Here is a 21,326-nt window from a genome sequence, read left to right as displayed (position 1 = left end):
AGTGCCCTGTGCATACCAGGCAAGCACTCTGCCTCAGAATCATACCCCAGCCATGTGAAGTAGGGCTTAATCTCCAGCCCCTGTTCCCCAGTTTCAGAGCTCAGTGGGTGAGGCTGAAAGCTCTAGCACTGGCCCCACCCTGAAGCTCTCTGGAGTCCACAGAAGTAAACTCAGGTGCTGGCCAAAGGGCTTCTGAGGAATAACAAGAGATATTCCCTTTAGAGAGTGTGCCAGAAACCAAGGACAAGGTCAAATATGTTTCTTATTGTACCCATGTCCTTCCGCTCTGTTGGCTGGCTTCATGGATGTGCCCTGCAAAGCCTTCTGCAGAGCTTGGCTGCCTTGACTGCCTTGGCTGCGGGCTTTCTCACTGAAGTCACAAAATAAACACCTTTCACTCACTTTGACTACCCCAAAGTGGGTCAGCTGTCAGCTGCAGAGGAGAGAAATCGTGTGTAATGATATTCCTTAAACACCAGGTTCTTGCTGGTAGGGATGGCGCACGCCTTAAATCCCAGCACTTTGGAAGCAGAGGCTGCCAGATCTCTGTGAGTTCGAGGCCAGCCTGGTGTACAGAATGAGTTTTAGGACAGCCAGGACTACACAGAAAAACTCTTTCTTGAAAACTAAAGCCAAACCAGAGAGCTGGCTGGAGAGATGGCTCAGGGATTAAGAGCACTGGCCGCTCTTCCAGAGGACCCAGGTCCAATTCCCAGCACCCACATGACAGCTCACAACTCCAGCTCCAGGGGACCCAGTACCTTCACTCACGAATGCAGGCAAAACACCAATTCACATAAAATAAAAAGTAAAACCAATCATAAAAAAGAAAAGAAAAGAAAGAAAAAAAGGCCAGGCTTCATGTCCAGTCGCCGGTAAGACCATGGAGGTGTACCATTGATTGACACGGTGGCTCCTGCTTCTGGGGCTGAGAGTGGCCCAGCTGGTGCTTGAAGGGAGCTGTGACACCTGAGTCTGTCAAACACAGTGGGATGCAAGCCCACAAAAATAGTGCCACTCTGAAACAGCTTCTTCAGGGCTTGTTCTGACCTCTGCCTTTCTGAGTCCTACCAACAGAAGAGAACATGTGGTACATTTCAGAAGTCCTCCCAGAGGGAGCACCTTAGGAGGAGCACAGTTCGACAGGCCCAAACAGTTGGGTTCCACAGCAGGAAGCCCTGAGCTGACTAGAGCTCAGTTCCACAGTTGCCTATGGTGTTTCCTGCCTTTGGGTCCCCTGCCTTAGGTCTTGCCTTTGCATGCTAGTTCATACAAGTACACACACACACACACACACACACACCTTACAGAAGCATGACAAGAGATACTTCCACAAATATACCCATGGAACCAGCACCCAGGCTGAGAAATCAAACCTGATTTTAGCACCCTAGGACTCTTGTTTTCTACCTATTCCAGTTGGCTCCAAGAATAACTCTGAACTTGACCCCTACTTTACTTCCTCTCGTAGATGTGACTACATACCTGATAGAAACAATTTGAGGGAGGAAGGCTGTATTTTGGCTCATGGTCCGGGGGATATAGACCATTGTGGTGAGAAGGGGTGGTGTCTGGAACTCTACCTGTGATAGATGGGGTGAGGCTTATTCACCTCTCAGTGACAGGCCATGCTGCAGAGAGACCTTAGTGGGAACCGGTAAGCCCCGACTTTGGGTTCTCCTCTACCTGCTGGAACCTAGTGCAAAAGGTTCCCACACCTTCCCCAAACAGTGTCAGCAGCGGGGACTAACTTCTCAAACCCTGAGCCTGGGAGGGAACTGGGCTAGGAAACAGTTTCACACTACAGCTGTCCTGGGTTTGTTCCCTTTCTTTATATAAATCAAATCCCACAGGGGTTACGGTTGAGCCATAGTGTTCATATAGTTGTGATTAGAATACTCCCCTTCCCGCATTGCATTCTATCCATTGATTGGTTTTATTTTAAAACATGAAGCTGAATACATTGGTATATGCTTGTCATCTCAGCTCAGGAGGCTGAGGCAGGAGGATCAAGAATTCAAAGCTAGACTCGGCTTTAGCAGACTGTCTCCAAAACAACAAAACAATCAAAACCAGGAAGTTTGCTGAGCCACACATGCTTCAGGAGAAGGCAGGGCAGAGTGAGTGTGCATGGTCCTTTAGGGCCTTTGCTTAGGATGCTGACCGCTCGCCAGCCTGTTGATCTGATTGGCACATAGCCTGAGTGTGGTGTGAAGGGAGGGAATGCATGCAGCGGGCAGGCAAATCTTTCAGAGCAGGACCATAAGACAAGCCCAGGGATGCTTCATGGTGAACATACCAGGCTGCCTTGCTCCATTGGTGGGCCCCTCACCCATCACGTATGTGCCCAGTGCCCCCTTTGTACTCAGTTTCTAACCTGGATCCCTCCCTTTGCCACCCCGGGGTTCGATCTAAGAGTCTGTTGACAGATGGGAAGAATTCCTTTAAAGCAGCGGTTCTCAACCTGTGGATTGCAATCCCTTCGTGGATCAAAGGACCCTTTCACAGGGGTTGCTTAAGATCATCCTACATGTCAGACATTTATGTTAGGACTGCAGTTATGAAGCAACAGTGGAAACAGTTTTATGGTTGGGGGTCACCACAACGTGAGTAACTGTATTAAAGTGTGCAGTGTTAGAAAGGCTGAGAAACACTGCTTTAAGTGCTTAATTCTCTGAGCCCCTCCCTCTTTTCCTCCCTTTCCCCCTCCTCCCCTCCCCATCTTCCCCTCCCTCCTCTCCCCTCTCATGCTGAGGTCAAACCTCACATGGTTTACCCAGATCCTCCAATGGGATTACTTTGTGTCTCTTTGTGCCACTCCTGGGCTCACTCCACACTGTATAGCAGTTTTAGACTCACCGCAAAACAGTTCCATGTCCCCGCTCCTCGCTCACCACCACAAGAGCATGTGTGTTATTTCACTTGGTGACCTTACAGCGAGAACATTGTCAAAGTCCACTGGCATGGGAGTCCCTCTTGGTATTGGCGTTCTCTGATTCCAAACAAATGGGTGACTGGGTGCTGATATGTGTCTGCTATCAGAGTGTCTGTCACTTCCTGAGCAGTCTAGTCCTCTGCTGCTTCCCCCCCCCCATTACTGTCCCCACAGGTGTCCTTTCTCAGAATGTCACACAGTGGTAGCCGTGCAATACACAAATTTCCTCAGTGACCGTCTCCACTCTCCTTTCATGTGTGGAGCACGTGTTGTGTGTTGAGAGTCGCCCAGCAGATTGTGAACTGCCATCCAGCCTTCTAGCCCGTGCTCTGTGCCAGGTTCTCTCTGGTTTGGAAGTTTAAAGCACTTCTGTGTCTTGGTGAGCATAAATCCCAATGTAGGGGACAGCTCTGCAAATCCGGGTTTGCTTGAGCCATCGCCTGTACGATTGCTTCCTATTGCTTCCTTACAGCGGATTCCTAGGGGGAGATCTCTCATGCAGAGAGAGCTGGCCCTTGGATTGAGGACTCACCCTGTAGAAACACTCTCCCACGAATGTCACACTCCAGCCCCTAACATTTGAGTAAAAACTTCTCGCTCTGGGCAGTCTTCAAAGGCTTGAGGAGTTTAAGGTTTTGTGTGTTTACTAATGGAGATGTACAATGGAAAGGGCTGCCTAGGACTAAGAAAGATCCCGATCCGAGGTCGAGTTCAAGCCGCGAAAGGATGAGAACTCTGATGATGAGTGATGTCTGCCATGCGTGTCACATTGGAGACTATAGGAGACTATAGGTGCTCATCATCTCTGACACCCAGAGCCCAAGTGTTAATAAGATTTTACACTTTTCCACTGAGCATTTTAGTGTTTATCACTTCTTTTATAAAATGTTCAAAATTTTTCTATTGAGTTGAGCATCGTGATAGCTGGAGGAGAAGTATTTTTCTATTGAGTGTAGTAACTGCTGTGAAGCTCTTCATCCAAGTGCTAAAGGTACGATTTAGGGCTTCACACATGATTGGCAAAAGGCCTACTTCTGACCTGTATTCTCAGGCCAACTCCAACCCCCCCTTTTTGTTTTGTTTTGTTTTGTTTTGTTTTGTTTTGTTTTGTTTTTTTCGAGACAGGGTTTCTCTGTATAGCCCTGACTGTCCTGGAACTCACTCTGTAGACCAGGCTGGCCTTGAACTCAGAAATTTGCCTGCCTCTGCCTCTGCCTCCCAAGTGCTGGGATTAAGGGCGTGCGCCACCACTGCCTGGCTCCCTTTAATGCGTATACTTTTCTTTCTTTCTTTCTTTCTTTTGGAGACATGATCTTACTAAGTTTCCATGGCTGGCCTTGCACTTGCGACTCTCCTGTCAACCTCCCAAGCAGCTGGGCTTGGTTTATGATACTTTTAAATGACACTAACATTTAACTAACATTAGAACTACTGTTAATAAAGAAACCCTGTCTCAAAAAAATGTAAGAACTACTGTTAATAAAGTATTTACTAGGGACTAAACATTGTGTGCGCAAACCTGACCTGCGAAGCAGAAATGTGCAGATACTCAGTCCCTCTAAACAAATGGGAAGCCAAGATGACAAGTGGTCATTTGTCAAAGCCTGGGTGTGACCATGCTGGTATTGGTGACAGAATGTATGCTGGTGTAAAACTCCCATAAAATTAACTGGTTTGTAGTGGCTCACACCTTTAATCCCAGTACTTGGGAGGCAGAGGCAGATGTGAGTTCAAGGCCAGCCTGATTTACATAGTGAATTTCAGGACAGTCAGGACTATGTAGAAGGATCTTGTCTCTAAAAGCAGGGTGGGGTCCCATGAATTCTGTAACATGTTTTAATAGATTTATCTCACGGTGATGCACTCTAGTAATCCTGGCTTGTGAGGAAGACAGGAGGATTATGAATTAGCCAGACTCTTATCTTAGTGAGTCTTGGAACTCACTATGTAGACTAGGCTGGTCTAGAACTCAGAGAGTTCTACTTCTGCCTCCCCAGTGCTTGGATTAAAGGTGGGCTCCACTGCACCTGGCTCAGACTCTTAAAAAAGTAGGTAATAGGTTTTGTTTTGTTTTGTTTTTTAAATTGCCTTTTGCATGCCCTAGGAGCAGCTACCTGCATTTGCAGGCGTATCTTACAGGTAAATTCAAGGAATATTGATCATTCTCCCCATAGATAGTGCTTGCTGGGCACATAAGCTCAACCATTCAGGAGCTGGAGAGATGGCTCAGGGGTTAAGAGCATTTGCTACTCTTACAGAGTATCCAAGTGTGGTTCTTAGGACCCACACTGGGTGACCCACAGCTGCCTGTAACTCCAGTTCCAGGGGATTTGATGCTCTCTTCTGGCCTCCATGAACACACACATTTACACATACCTTGGTATATGTGTGTACACATCTATACATACATGTGCACACATATACAAATAAAATATAATTTTAAATTCAGCTATTCCTTCTAATACTTCCCAAATGTCCCCGCTCCCGCTCCCGTGGTCTATTGATTAACACCATTAATTGATGGGGTACAGATTAGGAGGTTGAATCGGGAGGATTGCCACAAGTTTGAGACTACATAGTGAAACCCTGTCTTAAAAGAAAATGACTTTTCAAGAAGGGGAAACTGAGGCTTAGAACATAGGTAGAAAATGTCTCAATTTATGGCACAAACAAGACCAAGCGCCCAGGTATACATCTGACCTTGAGTCCTTTAGATATTCAAGGGGACAGGCAGGGTGGATACCAAACAGCACTGCAAACTCTCCGGGGGCCAGACTTAAGGAAGCCAAGTGGGCACAGCCTCCTGATGCCCCAGTCTCCTGGCTGCCAGGCAATCTGGGGTCCTGGCTCTCTGCCAAGGGTGAAAATGAGCTGCAGGCCTCTGGCCACTCTCTGCCCCTCCTCTTGGGTTTGCATCTCATTGCTGGAGGTTCCACCAGGCTTAATCTCTGCGAGTGCAGACTCGGAGGAGCCAGACTGGAGGGATCAGTGCCAGCAGCTTGGAGAGCTTCATGAGGCTGCCCTCTGCTTGGGCAAGGAGAACAGAAGAAGTGGCTTTTAGAGCCTCACCTGGCCTGTGCCTTCCCCTGATATGGAGTCCGGTGAGGGTCACCAGCCCCAAGCGGTAGTTCACTTAGTCACATCATATTCTGACGCATGTTCCTGTAAGCCTTCCATTGAGATAGGGTCTATTTCAGAGTAAAGGTTCCTGTGACCCACTTCAGGCTTCAAACGCACAGCACTCAGACAAGTGAGGCTTGGCCATGGCCTCCAGGCAGCTGGGCTTTTCTGAGAATGGAGAGGCCTGAGTAGATGTCAGGGACAGTGAGAGTAGGGGCACCCTTTTTGTTTTGTTTTCCGGGAAGCTCAAACTGATTGGCTGTCCCATCACTAACCATCTAACAACAGGTTATTATAATTTGTTGGGTGCCACATGGAAGAGCATAGAAGACAGGGCAGGCTCGTCATATCTGACACTCTGTTTCCTAAGCATCCTACTTTGTACAAGTTGATTAACTATTCCTTGTCTGAAAACCCAAATCCAATGTATGTCAAAATCTGACATGTTCAACAGATAATCAAGTTTTGGAGCTTTGGGATTTGGTAAAGAGTATGCCAGCATCCTAGTGCCAGGACACTGCCAGGTCTGAAACACTTTTGGTGGAACATCTCAGATAAAAGTCATGTTACCTGAGTGTGATTCTGTAAGAAAAACGTGAAGAACCACATGCAAAATGCACATGTGAAAGCCACAGGCCTCTCTACTCGGAGGTGGAGGTGCTGTCTGGTGGCTGTTTGTTTTGGATTGTCTATGTGTCTCTTCTAGTTCCTAGCCATGTGTCTCTTTCCCTCCCATTGGGTGCCCTTGTCTCTGGGCAGCCAATGAAATACAGCCCTTGTAAAGCCCTGGTACTCAGCTCTCCAAGTCCTCCCCTCAGTCTGTATCCCAATTCTCCCATAAGATGCTCTGGCAGCTATGATCATTTTTGACTTACCCATGAAGACTCCTTAAGGCTTAGCACACGGCCTTCTGATGTGGCTGCTGATGCTGTCATCTACAATGTTCATACCCCAGACCTTGAACAAAGCAGAGTCTGGAGAGATGGCACAGAGGCTCACGCTGCCCTGTCATGGGACTCGCATTCACTCCCCACCATCCACACCAGGTGACTCACAAACACCTACAATTCCAGCTGCAAGGGATCTCACAACCTCTCTGATCTCCATGGGCGCCTCCACTGACATGTACAGACAGACAGACCTAAATCAATAAAAAGCTTTAAACACTATTGTAAGTTTATTTATTCTTATCTGATGTGTATGAGTGTTTTGCATGCATGTATGTCTGCACACCACATGCATGCCTGGTGCCCACAGAGGCCAGAAGAGGGTGTTGGATTCTCTGGAACTGGAGTTACAGATGGTTGTGAGCTGCCTGCCAAGTGCCAGGGATCAAAACTGGGTTGTTTGGAAGAGCAACAAAACTGCTCAGCTATCTCTTCAGCCCCTATTAAAAAACATGTAAAAAGAAAAGAAAATCTCATGATGTCTTAAGTAAGGTTACGGTTTTGTGTTAGCCATCCTTGCCTGCACGTGAGCGTGTGAACCAAGGACGTACTGTAAGAATTGGGCTCCCAGCTCTATAATCTGAGTCAGCTGTGCCTGTCACTGCGCTAGCCTCTCAATGTCAGCCTTGTCATCTTTCTTGACACGCACCTTGCCCTGCCATATGGGGAAGGAGAGTCAAACACAACCCACAAGGCTTCTCCTTCTGAAGTCTCTTGTACAGCTGAGTGTCTGTGGAGCCGGTGGGACACAGGCGACACAGTGCATTTTGACCTGGGCCATTTGATCATCAGTTCATTGGGCAGATGCAAGTTCTGCCGGGGTGGGATGGGCCCGAGGCCGGGGTGGGATGGGCCCGAGACCAGGGTGAGACACAGCAGATGCTCAGAGTGCAGAACTGAAGGATGTCCACTCCTATGCCTCACAGACTCCCTGGGAATGGAGGAGGTCCCTTCCATTTCATGCTCCAGTCCTTGTGTGCTTTCCCAGCCTCCAAGCATTTCCTGGCGCCCGTTACAGGTGCTGGGACACCAGTGGTAAGCCTGAGAGCCTGGGAAAGCCATTTGTCCCGCCTTCTGGGAGCTTACAGTTGCAAGCTAGCTAAAGGCCGTTTTATATATATATATTGTGTGTGTGTGTGGGGGGGGGGGGTCCCAGGCATTGTGGCTGGTGGAGTAGACAGGGTCCAGAGAAGGGGAACACTACAAAATGCCCCCAAGCTGTGTGGTCCCAGAAAGCCAGCGTTTGTCAGTGATTGACTAAAAAAGAGAAACTCAACAACCTAGTGGAGAGCATTCTAAGCTGCACTTGTTGGTGCTGCCTGGCTGTGTTTCTGATTAGCTGTCTTTTTTCTTCGTTTCTTATTTTTATTCATTTTACCTTATCTATCTATCTATGTATTTTTGAGTCAGGGTCTCACTATGTAATTCTGGCTGTCCTGGAACTTGCCATGTAGACCAGGCTGGCTTCAAACTCACAGAGATCTGTCTGCCTCTGCCTCCTGAACTCTGGGGTTAAAGGTGTGCACCACTATAAGTGGCTCCTGATCAGCTTTCTATCCTGGGGCTGTAGCCTCTTCCACATTTATCTCTGTCCCTGCCACCCACCACATCTGATGGAATCTGTCATTGGACACATTTCATTGGAAGGAGAGTGGACTCCTACAAACTGTGCTCTGACCTCCACACATTCATGAACCCCCCCCCCCCATACACACACACATTAGATAGACTTACTGAGAGAAATGAAAAGGTAGGGAAGTCAGACAACCTTTGTAAGACTCTGGGGAGCCTTAGCTTACCAGGGACCCCCTGAGTGAAACTCGTGGAGTCGGGATCGATGCAAAAACCAAGAGAAATTTATTGTTCCAGTGCACTGGGGTCATCCCAGACCCAAAGGAGGGGCGGCGACTCCCAGCACCAGTTCTGCTGCGTTTTATATGGTTTCCAGGGGCAGAATAGAGCATCAGCAACTAGGCACAATATGATTGGTGGAACAGTGCATCCTTTAAACTGATTGGTTTTTAGGGAATAGGTGACAAGGACTTCCCTTGTCTGAAGGTGAGCAATGGTCAGTCCTGCCGAATGTGTCCCCCACCCGCAGTTCCTGCCCTGTGTGTGGTCTGAGAAATGCTACTAGTAGTAGCCTCTACCTTCTGGAAGGGCGGAGTGTTTCCCCGACCTTCCCAAAATTCCTGAGTTGACCTTTTCACCTTCATTATCAAGCTTGCCAACCATGGCCAAGTACCACAGACTGGCCACATGGCTTTACTTCCCAAGTTCTGAAGGTTAAGAGGTCAAAGGCCAAGGTGCACTCAGCCAGATGAGGGCTGTCTACATTGCAGATGGGACTTTTCTACTGTATCCTCACAGGCAGAGAGCCCTGTGTCACCTTTCTTTATGAGGTTACCTGACCCTGAACACCTATCCAGTCTTTGCCTCCTCTCCAAATAGTGTCATTAGGATTTAGGACTTGAATGTAGGGGAGCGACAAAGGGTTCGGGCTCCTAACACCTGCTCCATGCCTGCGCAGCGTCATTGAGACTTGAACTCTCAGAGTGAAGGCTGTTCCTAGACGCAGTTGTGGGACTCCTGCCCTTGCAACTGCATCCCAGTCAGCTTGCGTGACCTTGGGCCAGTCCCTTCTCAGCCTTCAGCCCTTCGCACCCCCTTTCTCCGCGGGTGGCAAGGGAGCCATCGCCAAGGCCGGGAGGTGGAGCAAAACGCGGCGCTCGCACCCGGGGCGGTGCAGGTGGTGCAGGGCGCGGGCTGCGGTGGCCGAGGTGGGTGTCGGCGGCGGCGCTGCGGAGGCGGCTGCGGGCCGCGCGCGACCATCCGCGCGTGAACCCGGGGCTGTCCCCTCGGCGGCCCCCAGCCCCCGCCGCTCGTGTCCTGCGAGCCCCGCGCCCCTCCCGGCCGCCAGCCAACTGCGTGCCCCCGGGGCCGGCAAGAAGCCACATGCCCCCGCAAGGAATGCCGGGCTGCCGGGCGGGCGGGGGGCGGGCCGGGCCGCGGCGCCCCGCCGCGAAGGTGGGTGACGGCCGGGGCGCCGCCCCCTTGCACACTTTCCCCGCGGGCCACACACGCGGTCGAACAGCAGCCGCGGGGCTGGGGGCAGGGCGCCCTGTCCCCTGCGGTCCCCTGTGCGCGCCCCCCGCGTCCCGGCTTGCAGGAGGGGCAGGCCGTGCCGCTCCCCCACCCCTCCCGCCGCCGCGGGCTTTGGGGCCCCCGGTGGGGAGCAGGGGGCTGGTGAGCCGAGGAGCAGGGGTGTGGCCAGCGGGGGCCCCGGGGAGTGAGTCACACACACACACTGCTTGCCCAGTCCCGGGGCCCAGCACGGTCCCAAGGCCGAGCTACTGCACAGCCCTCTGAAGAAGAGTGTCCCGGGGTCTGGCATGAGGACCGTGGGGAGGGGCTGCAGCCAGGTTCTGTGGTCAGGGCGGTAAGCATGCTCTGGGGACACTCCCCCCTGGAGAGAGAGGTGGGCTTGGAGTCAGGGCAGGGCTAGCCCTGGCTGGCACACAACCAGCTCCCCAGCCCCGCCTGTACCTGCTGTGAGCTGCCCAAGGGGCCCGGCTTCTTCCTCCTGGCAGCCCCTCGCTTGGGGCCTCACAGCCAGCCATGCAGAGCTCATTTCAGCTTTCCACTCCCTCGGGCCCAGTTGGATTTGTGGAGTCCCCTTCCTGCCCACTTTGGCAGTTTGTCAGGTTCTTGGGGGTTCCTTGTGTCCTTTGGACGTAGTGTCCGGGCTGTGCTTCTCAGGCCTGCCTCCTGGCCTGAGCTGCCCCTGGGCCTTGACCCCATGAGGCTGGTGGCTCCAGTCGTCCCCAGGACCAGCCCGGGATAGAAATGGCATTTCCTCTTGGCCAGGCTACAGCTGTTTTTGTTGTCTGAGTTCTCAAGGCTTCCTCTTGGGATGGCAGGGAGGGTAACCAGACTCCTAGGGACCCCTGCTCTCTCTCCCAGCCACTCACCCCTCTTCCCCTGTCTCTTTCATCTTCTTCCTGTGCTGGTCCCGCCTCCCTTGCCTGTCCCCAGGACAGAATGACTGAGAACATGAAGGAGTGCTTGGCCCACACCAAGGCGGCTGTAGGGGACATGGTGACAGTAGTGAAGACAGAGGTCTGCTCACCACTCCGGGACCAGGAGTATGGCCAGCCCTGGTGAGGCCCCTGGGTGGTGACTTGAGGAGGGGAGGTGGGTGGCCATGCTGGGCTGGTTGGGGACCCAGGGGATGTTCTTACTGGATGCCAGCCTTCCTTGTTGGACAGTTCTGGGGTCAGAGGTGAGCAGGCACTAGACGGATGGGGGCAGAGTTTCCCAGAGCCCAACTCTCAGGAATTCCCGCGCTCCACTGCTCCTACAGTGAACAGCCAGCCTGTTGGAGTTTTTTTGCCCATCTGCAACTCTCTGCCTCCTGGACAGGTGTCCAGTCTGTCTTCCCCTTGGGTTGTTTCTGATGGCTTCATTGCTTTCCTTTTTTTTTTTTTGTGGGCCCTTGCCCGGAGCAGCTCTCGGAGACTGGAGCCATCTTCCATGGAAGTTGAACCCAAGAAACTGAAGGGAAAGCGTGACCTCATTGTGACCAAAAGCTTCCAACAAGTGGACTTCTGGTGTAAGTAGAGCTGAGGCTCTCTGGGTGGCTCCTCCCTTCACCCCATATCCCATCTGCCCCTGGGTCATTGTGCCAGAGTCGCAGTGAGAGGCATCCACCTGGGGCACACCAGGGCTCAGCAGCCTGTCTTGCGTCTTAGAGTCCACAGATGACCCCAAACCCAATTTTTTTCAAATTTGAGACAGAAGCCTTGACATTATAGCATGTCCTTCAGTCCTCCAGGGAGTAAGTATCATGGTTTATTGCTTCTGATGGACCTGGGACTGCAGCTAGCTGGGCAGATCTAGGGTTGGTAGGCTTGAGCTACATGCACAGTATTTTCTACTGATCCTCAGTGGCCCCCAGTTGTTTCCCCAGCCAGTAAGGCGGCGGTTCTTATATCCCACCTCTACTGAACTTTCCCTCTTCTTCACATTCCTCCAGTCTGTGAGTCCTGCCAAGAGTACTTCGTGGATGAATGCCCGAACCACGGTCCCCCCGTGTTTGTGTCTGACACGCCAGTGCCTGTGGGCATCCCAGATCGGGCAGCCCTCACCATTCCTCAGGGCATGGAGGTGGTAAAGGATGCTGGCGGGGAGAGCGACGTGCGGTGTATAAACGAGGTCATCCCCAAGGGCCACATCTTTGGCCCCTATGAGGGGCAGATCTCTACCCAAGACAAGTCAGCTGGCTTCTTCTCATGGCTGGTGAGTGTCCCCTGTACCATTCATTCCCTGGGAGAGGTCGACAAGGGACTGGGAGGGAAACAGTCAGGTGATAATTTATGCGTGCACAAGTGCTTTTCTGTGCACATGTGGATGACGGGTCTTGCTACCGTCTTGTCCAGCCATGTGGCTTTTGTCCTTTGGTGTCCAAAGGCCATGCTGAAGGGACCCCACCTCAGCAGCAAGCAGGTGAGTCATCACCAGGTAATAGGTAAGGCTGATTTTCCCAAGTGTCCTCCTGTGTGGGTGTGTATGCATGTGGCTGTCCATTCAGTGGTATTTACAAAGACCTCAGCCAACCCGTCTTCTAAAATGGAAGACCTATAGCTCGGGGCTGCAAGGTCATAGAACATGACGTTCTGCTCAGAAAATGGGCAGGCAAGGGACTGGACGGAAGGCCTTCCAAGACAGGCACGGTTCCCATTGTTGAGAGTGAGCAGCGAGCAAGCATGTAGATGTGATTGTTGCCACCAGAGGGGGAGCACAGCATACTTTGGGACATTATGTTTGTGGTACCTGGAGCCTGCATTGGGAATGTCAGCCAGCTTTACTGTCTACAGTCTAATGGCCTTGAGTGTATCACTTTCTTCTCTGGGCCTGTTTTGCGACACAGGCTAATAAGAGCTGCGGTGAAGATAACTCCAGGTGGCCTGGCACCGTTCTTGGGAATGTGATTTCTCAGTCACTAAAGCATTTATCATTGCTTGATGTTACTGCTGTTGGCCTGGTTGAAGGCTGAGTTCCTTCAGAATAAGAATTGGAGAATGAGGTGCAGCTGGTCTTGGGAGGGGATAGACCCTCATTCCATGTAGACAGGAGAGATGGAGAAGAAGTCGGCTGTGGTAGCAATGGAGATCAGCAGAGAGGATGGCGGGGACTGTGCGTGATTAATTTCCCAAGACTGAGGACTCAGGGAAGCTGGTGATGTGGCCAAGCAGAAATGTGGCTGAGTCAGGCTGTGGCACAGAAAGTCTTGATCTCGGGGAGGAGGTTGGGGAGAAGGTTCATGTCAGATGAGCATGGTGATGGCTTGAATTGAAGTCTGGAGGTGGGTGACTCTGAGAGATTCAGGAGGGAGAGCCCTGAGGCTGGTGGGACAGCTAGGGTGCCAAAGTGAGGAGTAGGGGCTTTCGAAAACATAAGGAGGGAGTCCTAAGACTGCTCACGGGGGAGAGATGGACAGTTGGTGGGGCAGTGGAGTGGTAAAGGAAAGCAGCGGGACCATTTATACCACATGTATGCCTCTCCCTGAGCATCTCCTTGGTGCCAGGCCCGGGGAGCAGGCCAGATCAGGTGTAAATCCTACCTTCATGGGCAGGAGATGGAGCTAACCAAAGAATAATGAAAATGCACATAAAACCACGGGCAGGGGTTGATGAGATAGGAAGCTAGGAGGAAGTGAAGAACCAGGGGAATCCATGTGAACAGAGGACAGAAGAGGCCGACAGATGCTGAGCTGGGGTTGAAGGAAGAACATGGTCCTCTGTATTAGTTAGGGTTCTCCACAATAACTGAATCCATCCATCCATCCATCCATCCATCCATCCATCCGTCTATCTATCTATCTATCTATCTATCTATCTATCTCTCTATCTATCTATCTATCTATCTTTCTATGATTTATTAGACTGACTGACTATCTATCTATCTATCTATCTATCTATCTATCTATCTACCTACCTACCTACATACCTACCTATCTACGATTTATTAGAACGACCTACAGAATGTGGTCCAGCTAATCCAACAGTGGCTGTGTGTGAATGGAAGGAAGGTCCCATGAATCAAGCAGTTGTTCATTCCATGAGGCTGGATGTCTCAGCTGGTCTTCAGGATACACGAGAATCTTGAAGTAGCAGGCTCCAATGCCAGTGAAGGAATGAACTTGATAGCAAGGCAAGAGCAAGCAGGCAAAGAACAAAAATCTCCCTACTTCCATATCCTTCTATAGGCTTCTGGCCCCAGATTAGAGGTGTGACTTCCCACCTCAAAGATCCAGATTAGAAGTGGATCCCCAATCCATCCCATAATTAGCCTCCAAGCAATGGCACCATTGCATACACTAGCAAGCCTTTGTTGCAAGGACGGTGATATAGCTGTCCCTTGTGAGACTAGGCCAGGGCCTAGCAAACACAGAAGTGGATGCTCACAGTCAACTATTGGATGGATCACAGGGCCCCCAATGGAGGAGCTAGAGAAAGTATCCAAGGAGCTAAAGAGATCTGCAACCCTATCGGAGGAACAACATTATGAACTAACCAGTACCCCAGAGCTCTTGACTCTAGCTGCATATGTATCAAAAGATGACCTAGTCGGCCATCACTGGAAAGAGAGGCCCATTGGTCAGGCAAACGTTATATGCCCCAGTACAGGGGAATGCCAGGGCCAAAAAATGAGAATGGGTTGGTAGGGGAGTGGGGGGGACGACTTTTGGGATAGCATTGGAAATGTAATTGAAGAAAATACGTAATAAAAAAAAAAAGAAAAAAAAAGCAGAGAGAATATCCAAAGTAACAAAGTTAAAATTGAATGGTGGTGGGGGGGGGGAGGGGCACAACGACAGATATTGTGATGACACACTTTATTCAATAAAATTTGAAAAAAAAAAAGAAGTGGATCCCCACGTCAAGTTAAGCAAAAAAAAAAAAAAAACAAAAAAACAAAATCCTTTGCAGGAGTCCCCCTCAGTTCTTGGGTTTTACTTAATTCCAGATGCAGTCAAGTTGACAATTAAGAATAGCCATCACATCACCAAAGCACACATTGGTGAGGGGGTATCAGATCAGTAGATCTGCTTGAGCAGAGGCCCTGTGGTGGGAAGGGGCACACAGCATATGTGAACAGCAAACGTGGGGCTGGAGAAGGCCTGGAGGTGGGGACTGGGAGGGGTCTTCTGCAGACTTTACTCTGTGAAGGATGCTGGGAAGTTTCCAGGTAATTGTTTCAAGTAATGATGAATGACCAGATAACTTTTGTTTCTTTATTTATTTGCTTGGCTGTGTGTATATGTGTTCAGGGTGGTGATGTGTGTGTGTGTGTGTTTATGTGTGTGTCTAATTATTCTCTCCCTTATGTTTGAGACAGGGTCTCTCTCTAAACCTGGAGCTCACCAATTCAGCTAGACTGGTTGACCAATAAACCTCCAGGGATCCCCGTACCTCCCCAGCACTGGGATAGTATGTGCACGCCACGGCATTGGGCTTTTACCTGCGATGTGGGGATCAGCTCAGTTCTTCACGATTACACAGCAAACACTGTCCACTGAGTCATGTCCCCAGCCCCACATTAATGTCTTGAAAGGACAACATTGGCTGCAGCCTTTAGAGCTGACTGGGGCAGAGATGTGGCACTGGTTAGGAAGCCGGTAGTCAATGTAATTCCAAACCTTCAATGGAGGTGGCGTGGGTGGAGACAGGGACAGAGAGACAGAGACTGAAGGATCGACTTGAGGACGAGATGGGGGATGAAGGCCAGTCAGGATGGCATGGCTTTAGTAAGGGACCCAAGTATCAAGGCCAGCTTAGGTCCTCCCTGCCTCCCACCGAGCACTTCTGAAATGAGGATTGCTGGATGGAGAGAAGGTGGAGAGTGACTGGGATTCTGGTGTTGGCCTTGCTGAATGGCGATGTCAGCAGACAGGTGGATGTACCGTCCTGGCCCATGCAGCAGGAGTGTAGAGATGTGACTTATGTTCGTAGGTGGCTAGTGGAAGTGGATGGGGCCTAGCCTCAATGTCAAGGGACTTCAAAAGTTAACAGTCCAGAAGGAAGCATGGGAGAGAGCGGCACTGGGCGAAGGCAGGCCAGGAGAGCGATCTGCCCACATAGCAAGAAGAGAGGTGTACAAAGGCTCTAGCCTCTCATGCTAATGGGGAGCCCAGGGTGACAGAGCTCAGAAGTGTCTATTGATATTGTAGCCACAAAAGCATTGTGACATCAGAGGAACGGTAGGTCCAACCTGGGATCTTGAGCTCCTATGGTCTTTGGCCATGCTGACAGCTCAGGGTGGGGGCATGCTACTGGTACCTAAAGACAGAGGCTGGGGGCCAGGTTTAAGTGGTTTGTACTGCCTAGAACTGCAGCCTACAACAAAGGCTTATCAGGAGCCCCTTGCAGGAGAGTACAGGAGCTGGGCACCTGATTAGCATAGAGGTGGCCTGTAGAACAACTTCTCAGAATTTGGCTAGAGCTCAGAAGTGAAAAAGAGAGATAAGAGAGGTGGATGGTGATTAGAGGGTAAGGGGAGCTGGTACTAGCAAGAAAGCATTCTTAGGGCCAGCAGGAAGAGGCTTTGGAAAGGAGCAGGAGGATGAGGTGAGAACACCATCCATACATGCATTTGTAGCACCTCTGTCTGGAAGGTTCTGCAGAAGCCGCTGAGTATGGAAAGGGGCGGCTCAGCACATTTTCCATCACCTAAGGGACAGCCCAGGGTAGGTGGGTGTGGTAGACTAATTAATTGCTCTTTGAAGATTAATAGTGTTCATTGCCAAGTTGACAAGATCTGGAGTCACCTAGGAAACAAGTTTCCAGGAGATTGTTGAGCCTGTGGGGAGAATTGTCTTGATAGGTTGATGGATGTGGGAAGACCCATGGGTGGTGGCATTCCCTAGACAGGGATGCTTGACTGTATACAGTGGAGTGAGGTGAGCATAGGCACTCATCCCTCTTTCTTCTGGATTGCAGGTGTAATGCAACCAGCTACCTAGTGCTCCTGCCCATGTGGCTTCCCCGTTATGATAGACACTGGGGCTATGAGCAAATCACCCTTTCTTCTTCTTTTTTTTTTTTTTTAATTTTTTAAAAGACCATTTTATTTTATTTATATGTATACACTGTCACTGTCTTCAGACACCCTAGAAGAGGGCATCAGATCTCATTACAGATGGTTATGAGCAACCATGTGGTTGCTGAGATTTGAACTCAGGACCTCTAGAAGAGCAGTCAGTGCTCTTAACCGCTGAGCCATCTCTCCAGCCCCCACCCTTTCTTCTTAAGTTGGGTTTGTCAGTATTTTATGGCAGGAATGAGATTAAGATAGGTCCCACAGTGTCCCCATTCTTGTCCTCAGAGCTGGTGACTGTCTTTCGGTGGCAGAAGGTGCTAGCATCTGTGGTTACCATGAACATCTTGAGTCAGGGAGATGATCTTAGGTTTTCTGGCTGGGTTCAAGATAATTACAAAATTCTTCCATGGAGGAAGCATCAGAGTCAAATCAGATGTGGGGAAAATGGTTTCTGTTGACCTCCCAGAAATGGAAGGGACTGGGAAGTGTTAGGTCTCAAAGCCTCTCTCTTCCTCTCTGGCTCTCTTCCCCATCCTTTCTCATGGTTGGCTTCAGTCTGCACCCTTCCGGATGCCCCTGCCTGTGCTCTCCCTTGTATGTATAATAAAGACCTCAGCCCTTTAGGAGCACCCTGTCCTCTCTGGTCTTCTCATCCAGGAGGCAGGCATGCTGGCTCCCTATTGACGTGACAAGACAGGTTCTTGATCAGAAGAGGTCTGACCTGCAGAATTGTAAAAGAATACATTGGCTTTGTTCAGAGAGAGAGAGAGGGAGAGAGGGAGAAGGAGAGTTAGTTCAGCAATAGGAGACTTAGACTAACAGAGGAGGCTTGTGGGTCAGGGCTATCTGCTACAATGTGGAAGGTGACAGAGGGTGGCGGCTAGGCCACATAGTGGGCCTTCAGAATATCAAGTAGTGAGCGATACTAGAGGCCTGAAGAGAATGGGTGGTCAGAAAGACTCAAGGTAGCAAGAAGTTTCTCTCTCTCTCTCTCTCTCTCTCTCTCTCTCTCTCTCTCTCTCTCTCTCTCTCTCATTTCTCTCTCCCCCTCCCTCCCTCCTTCCCTCCCTCCTTCTCTCTTCCCTCCCCCTCCCTCCCTCCTTCCCTCCCTCCTTCTCTCTTCCCTCCCCCTCCCTCCCTCTTTCTCTTCCCTCTTCCTGCTCCCTTCCTCTCTCTTTCCCTGTGTGTGTATATGTTTGTGTATCTGTATGTATGTGTGTGTCTGCGTGTGTATATATGTGTGTATGTTTATGTATGTGTATGTATGTGTGTGTCAGGGATGGCTCTATAGACCTCACTGGCAAGCCCAGGGGGCAGCTTGGCCTACTAGGATGACAAATAAGAAAGGAAAGAAAAGACCTGGATCATGATGCTGATTTGGGGCCAGAATCTGGAAACCCTGATCATAAATAAAGCGCACTCATTGGCCAAATCCCATTCCCAAGCTTTCCTGGTTACTATCTTTTCCTCGTCCTTTTTTTTTTCCTGGTTTCAGAAGCCCTGGTCCCATGCAAGAAGACATGTTTGAAGTTACAGAGATGGCTCTGTCACTAAATGCTTGCCGTACAGGCATGAGGACCTGAGTTTGAGACCTAGAACTCATGTCGAAAAGCATCTGTGGTAGCGAGCTCTTACAGCCCTAGCAGCGGGGAGCTAGAGGCCTGCAAATCCCTGGATCTCCCTGGCCAGCCACTCTAGCCAAATGAGTGAGCTCTGCGCCAGAGAGAAACCCTCTTTCAAAAGAAAACTGGCCGGACGGTGGTGGCGCTTGCCTTTAACGCCAGCACTTGGGAGGCAGAGGCAGGTGGATTTCTGAGTTCAAGGCCAGCCTGTTCTACAGAGTGAGTTCTAGGACAGCCAGGGCTACACAGAGAAACCCTGTCTCAAAAAAAAAAAAAAAGAAAAAGAAAAAGAAAAAGAAAAAGAAAAAGAAAAAAGAAAAAGAAAAAAGAAAAGAGTGAAGTCGTCTTAGGGAAAGGCACCGCTTTCAAAGACACACACACACACACACACACACACACACACACATACACACACAGATTTTGTGCACAACAGTTCAATGATATGTGCACATGGCACTCCAGATGGAATGGGGCCTGATCAGAGTAAACACAACCCTTAGTGTTTATTGAGCCACATAACACCTGGCCACTAACAGCATTGCTCTGAAGATTCTACCATGTTCCTCCTGTAACCCTGTGTGCTGTCATTCTGCTGGGAGTGGTGAGGAGGGGAGAAATCTGCCTTTGCATAGAAAACTAAGCAGCTAGGTGGAGCTACACTAGGCTTTAGGCCTGTTGCCATCTGGCTGCAGAACTTGCCTCCTCTCACCTCTTGGCCCTCCTCACCTCCCTTCCTTCTGTACCTTTCCTTCCTGCTTCCCTGACTGGATCTTTCCTCCTCCTTCCTCACCAGCATCAATTCTCTATCTGATTCTCTTTAAGCTGGAGGCGAGCTGGCCCTACTGTGTGCTGACTGGTAGGGCCTGGGTTCACAGGGACAGAAGGCCTAGCTGCCCCAGCATGAGCTGTGTGCTCAGTTCTGGCTGCTTAGACAAGATACGCCCCTTTCTCTGCTCTCTCAGCCCAATGGAATTTATCATGCTGTAAATCATGGATCAAAGTCTCCCAGCCCCCCTAACCCCCCACATCCCCACCAGATGCTGCGGGCTAGGGCTGCACCGCAGGCACAAGGTGCTTAGAGCCACTGTGTAACCCTGTGGTTTGGAAAAGAGGCAGAAGAAAGGAGCTAGAAAAGGTTTCTATATTAAGTTTTTCATGCAATCCATGTTTTGTTCCAGAGAGGATTTAGGGCAGCCTAGCAAGGTGTGTAAAACAGACCTCAGTAGGGTATTACAACTGAGAGAGAAGAAAGAAAAGCAAGCCTAGAGTCTCACGATGTTGCCAGGAGTTGGCAGCCTAGGTCTGCTGTCTCAGGGGCTTCAGGAAAGCACAGAACCTCAGGCTTGTCCATTGAGTAAGGACATTGGAGAGATTGGGATGTGTGTATGGGTGTATACAGGTGAACAAGTGCTTTGCATGCAATTGTGTATGTGTGAGTGTCTTGTGTGCACTTTTGTGTGTGCCTGTGGAGGCCAGAGATTGACTTTGGGTGTCTTCCTTGGTCTTTCTCCACCTTATGTTCTGAAACGATGTTTTCTCTTCTTGAGGCCAGAGGTCACCGATGGGCTGGAATGGCTCATCACTGTGTCCTAGGACCCTCCTTCTGGCTCCATCACCATGCTCAGCTCTTCTGCAGGTTCTGTGGGTCCTGGAGATTCAAACCAAGGTCCGCAGCCTCATGTGACCATCTGAGTCCCCTTGTCCTGAACAAGTGCTTTTGTGTGTGTGTGCTTGTTATTTAATTTCTACTAATTCTTAACTATGAAAGCTTCAAAGAGCCTGGTGTGGTGATGAATACCAATACTCTGAACACACAGGAGGCTAAGGGAAGAGAGTCGCCAGAGTCCAAAGCCTGAGTTACATATTGCAATCCTGTCTGACAAAAACCCCAACCCAAACCTCCAAGCACACCAAAAATCTTGTTCTTAGGATCACCCATTGCTACATCTTATATCATTTATGCTTGTATTTATAGTTGTGTGTGTGTGTGTGTGTGTGTACAGCCCAAGCCTTTCATGAAGTACTTTAGTGGGTTGGATAGATGATTTGGCATTCAGGAGCATTTGCTGTTCTTCCAAAAGACCGCAATTCAGTTCCCAGCACCGAGTCTAACAGGAGCTCACAGCTGTCCATCACTCCATCTCCCTGAGTTCCAGGGCCTTCTTCTGGCCTCCTCAGACAACCTCATACTCATGGCCTATACACATGTTAAAATCAGTCTTTATTTTTTACATTAGAAGCCGCGAAGCACTCATTTTCTAGCCCAGCTCCTGCACGCTGCCCATTGTGGTGCGGCCCCAGATGACCTGGGGATCAGTGAGTGCAAAGTGTGTTCCAGTAAAATTTTATATAGGGTCTAGAAATCTGGATTGTATGTGATTTCAAACGAAATTTGAATTTCATATAAGTGTAGAAAAACCATAGAAGTAAAGTTACGTGAAGAAAAACATTTAAAAAAAACATTCTAAAAACGCTCTTTTTTTTAAAGGTTCAAGAGCCGTTCTTAGTTCACAGGGATATGTGAAGTGGGGTGGGGACATGCTGGATGTGCCATCAGTGGTTGGCTGGCCTGGCCTATGCCACTCTGGGTTATTACCCCAG

At 50.0% G+C, this 21,326-nt stretch overlaps 1 protein-coding gene across 6 annotated transcripts in view; it reads left to right on the top strand.

The window, feature by feature from the left end:
- Prdm11 (PR domain containing 11) overlaps positions 1 to 21,326 on the top strand; it is an 81,015-nt gene that overhangs the window by 21,239 nt on the left and 38,450 nt on the right. For 3 of the 6 annotated variants that reach the window (NM_001368849.1, NM_001368848.1, NM_001177536.2), the window contains exons 2-4: positions 11,038 to 11,162; positions 11,511 to 11,614; positions 12,038 to 12,300. In NM_001368849.1, coding sequence (NP_001355778.1) covers positions 11,044 to 11,162; positions 11,511 to 11,614; positions 12,038 to 12,300 — 486 coding nt within the window. In that variant the 5' untranslated portion in view covers positions 11,038 to 11,043. The other 3 variants (XM_030245942.1, XM_030245934.1, XM_030245944.1) reach the window with 3 other exon arrangements.

The sequence above is a fragment of the Mus musculus genome, chromosome 2 (assembly GCF_000001635.26).
Source record: "Mus musculus strain C57BL/6J chromosome 2, GRCm38.p6 C57BL/6J".
Lineage (NCBI taxonomy): Eukaryota > Metazoa > Chordata > Mammalia > Rodentia > Muridae > Mus > Mus musculus.
The sequence above is the reverse complement of the archived record's forward strand: the minus strand, read 5'-3'. Positions and strand labels throughout refer to the sequence as shown.